Source organism: Primulina huaijiensis, chromosome 8, assembly GCF_012295235.1.
Source record: "Primulina huaijiensis isolate GDHJ02 chromosome 8, ASM1229523v2, whole genome shotgun sequence".
In the NCBI taxonomy this organism is placed as follows: domain Eukaryota; kingdom Viridiplantae; phylum Streptophyta; class Magnoliopsida; order Lamiales; family Gesneriaceae; genus Primulina; species Primulina huaijiensis.
This window is the reverse complement of record NC_133313.1, coordinates 4,839,480-4,842,535: the sequence shown is the minus strand read 5'-3', so window position 1 is coordinate 4,842,535 and position 3,056 is coordinate 4,839,480. Positions and strand designations below refer to the sequence as shown.

General features: G+C 35.9%; 1 protein-coding gene across 1 annotated transcript; it reads left to right on the top strand.

The window, feature by feature from the left end:
* Positions 1-824: 824 nt before the first annotated feature.
* Positions 825-2,707, top strand: LOC140983120 (uncharacterized). Its single transcript, XM_073450032.1, has 4 exons — positions 825-976; positions 1,595-1,810; positions 1,914-1,971; positions 2,095-2,707. Exons 2-4 carry the CDS (start codon positions 1,620-1,622, stop codon positions 2,362-2,364), a joined length of 519 nt encoding a protein of 172 aa, XP_073306133.1. The 5' UTR covers positions 825-976; positions 1,595-1,619; the 3' UTR covers positions 2,365-2,707.
* Positions 2,708-3,056: the final 349 nt, after the last annotated feature.

The following is a 3,056-nucleotide window of genomic DNA, read 5'->3' as shown; positions in this document are numbered from 1 at the left end:
TATTATAATTAAATTAAGTATAATTATTATTATTCCAAAAATTTTAAATTACAGTATTACAATTCTAATAATACAATTAATATTATAACTATTGTTATTACTTAAAACATAAAACTGATATAATGAACGAACAATATAAAATACTAAACAAAAAAAAATTACCTCTTAATATTCTGAAAAATGCAGAAGACTTACGCTAATAATTAAATAGAAAAGTCTGAAGACCGGTGCTGGAAAGAATGTTTGATGTTCGGTAATCGAAAGAAATAATTTTGCTCCGTGATAAAATGAAGAGATATTGAATCCGTAGGTTTGTGCCACGGACTCAGAATCCGTGCCAGACTGTGACGGAAAATTTGAATCCGTGCCTTAGCAATAGCGACAGGTTTTGGTACAACCGTCGCAAATAGCAACGGGTTTTGTTTCCACCGTCGCGAATAGCGACAGTGTATGGTAAAACCGTCGCCAATAGCGACGGGTTTTGTTAAACGGTCGCCAATAGCGACTGGTTTTGGTACAACCGTCGCAACTAGCAACGGTGTATGATAAAACCGTCGCCAATAGCGACTGGTTTTGTTTCCACCGTCGCTAATAGCGACGGGTTTTGTTAAACTGTCGCCAATAGCGACGGTTTTGCACATTCAATCGCCGATCTTCCTTTTATTCTTTTTTTTTTAAAAAAATTTAAAAAAAAATAATAATAAAAAATTTGAATCCGGGACAGTAAGTCCCGGATTGTACTAGTTTTACAAATTTTGAGAAGTTGCTACATTTTTACAATAGTTTTATTATTTTATAATATTTTTAAAAAAAAACCCCACATCACACTCTCCTCTCCTCTTGCCCGAGCCCGACCCTTTTCTGTGACCTTTTCTCTCTCTTTTTTTAGGGGTATTTTTTACCTTTTATTTTTCTCCGTGAAATCCCCCATTAGTAGAGGGAGAGTCTTGATAATCCGTTGCAGCTCTCCAGCCAGGTAGATTTGGCCTCTTTTTTCTTATTTTCTTTTTTATTATCTGTTGTAATAATTTTTTTGTTAGTTTTTTGGATGTTTGCTAGGAGGTGTGCTAGTTTTTAGAATTTTTTTAGTATTGGTATTTTTATTTCTAGTGTGTTTTTGTGTGATAAATTTCTGAATTTTCGCCATTTCGTTCTGTTTTGAATGATGACATGGGTTCATTCTGAAAAATTTTATTGAAGTCCAAAATATTGTTGAACAATATGATAAATTTGAAACAGCTGTTTGTTTTTCATCTCAAGCAAAATATTGTTTCGCGAGATTTTGTTTGATTTATTTTGACTTCAAGTACGAGGCGGATAATTCAGAATGATGGAAACTGAATTGCAGATTTTTCTAGCAGATCTGTATGTTTTTCATCTTAAAATAAATACGTTTTATAGATAAAATACAATGTTTTTTTAATCAAAAGATAATATGTATTTCCGTCGGTAATAACAAGTCTAAAATCACAGCCGGCTCTTTTCATTACCCGCTTTGCCCGGATCTTAACCAGAGCGAATATATTTTATTATATATTTATATCTTATTAAAGTCATTTTGTAACCAAGATTCCACCTTTTCTTGCTATGGCAGGTCTAATTATTCAATATCTTGAAAAATGAATCACTGTGCTATTCAGCATAATTATTCTGTCGCCCGTGAAGAGATGAGAGGAAGTGCCGCCGTTTCTGGCGGAGGATCTGTGGAGGGGAGAGAGACTGTAATTTGCCCCAAGCCTCGGCGGCTCGGCCTAAACCACACGACCCTTTATGACCATTATCCTATGACACCCTGCAGATGGCATATTTGGTAATTTCTTTTTCCTTTACCTCTAATTTTTAGTCTTTTTATCTTTTTCTTGGTGATGGGTTCTGATTTTTTTTCCTTTTTTTTTTTTGGGTTTTTGGTAAAGCCGTCAGCAAGAGGCTGAAGCTGCTGCCAACGAAGTGCTGGATATCATTCTTGCAAAGGTTTGTTTTTAACTTTATCTTCACACTTTACACTGTTTCTTGATACGAGTGGCGCTTATCATTTGATTCATCAGTTCGCCTGCCAAGTCTGAGAGAAAAAATAATTTGGTTTTGAATCAACAGGGTAATTGTGGTGCGGATCAATCTGTCTCGCAAATAGCTTCGTCGCCCCCATTTTTTCCGGGGTCACCGCCTAGGAGAGTATCTAACCCATTAATCCAAGATGCACGTTTTGTGGACGAGAAACTCGCCACAGTCGCACCACGTGCGATCCCAATCATATCAGGCAGATTCGTCCAGAAAAGTTTTGGTGACAATCCTGCCGTGAGGGTCGAGGGGTTCGACTGCCTCGACAAGGATAGGCGCCATCGCCACATCCCTGCCTTGGCTTGAGCCTATGTTCGGAGCGCTCGAGCCCACACGATTCACTTTCGTTCTAGCAATTAGAGAACAAATTTTGCTCGGCCTTCATCGAGTGAGCTAACCAATGGGGGACATAAATCATTTTGTATAGTGTGTGTGTATATGTTATCGATTTGGTAATATGACTTGAAGTTGATGCCATTGCAGTAAAATAATTTTTATATAGTAGGGAGGTATCAGGAACAACCCCCCCTTTGTCAAAGGTGTAAGTATGATCAGAACTCAGAAGGGAGAAAGGGGGATTCTCGACATTTTTTGTCCATTTTGGGATCATTTTTGAGATTTCAGCTTTGTAAGAAATTGCAATTTTGTAATTCGAATATATTGTATATAAAAATTCCTGCTTAATTAAGTTTAAATTTATATTTTGGGCATTTTTTTTATTATTGTTCCATGGAACCTTGCAGCACAACGTAATTGTGTTTATTTATTTATTTTATTTAAAAATTTCCTTCCCAGCAATTAAATGATTCAAATAATCAGGGTATTTAATGGATCAATCGTTTGTCGTTTTACCGAAAATTATAACTTGCAGTAACCGATACAGTTTTAATATTTTAAACTATACAACAGTTCAAGCGTGTCGATCGTTCTCTCAGCCGTGATAATTATTTCATAACAGCATAATCACATACTTACATTAACATTGATCTTAATAGTAG

Coding starts and splice junctions, on each gene's coding strand:
- LOC140983120 (XM_073450032.1), top strand. CDS start 1,620: ATGAATCACTGTGCTATTCAGCATAATTATTCTGTCGCCCGTGAAGAG. Junction 1,811..1,913: donor CCCTGCAGATGGCATATTTG/GTAATTTCTTTT, acceptor TTTTTGGTAAAG/CCGTCAGCAAGAGGCTGAAG. Junction 1,972..2,094: donor TGGATATCATTCTTGCAAAG/GTTTGTTTTTAA, acceptor TTGAATCAACAG/GGTAATTGTGGTGCGGATCA.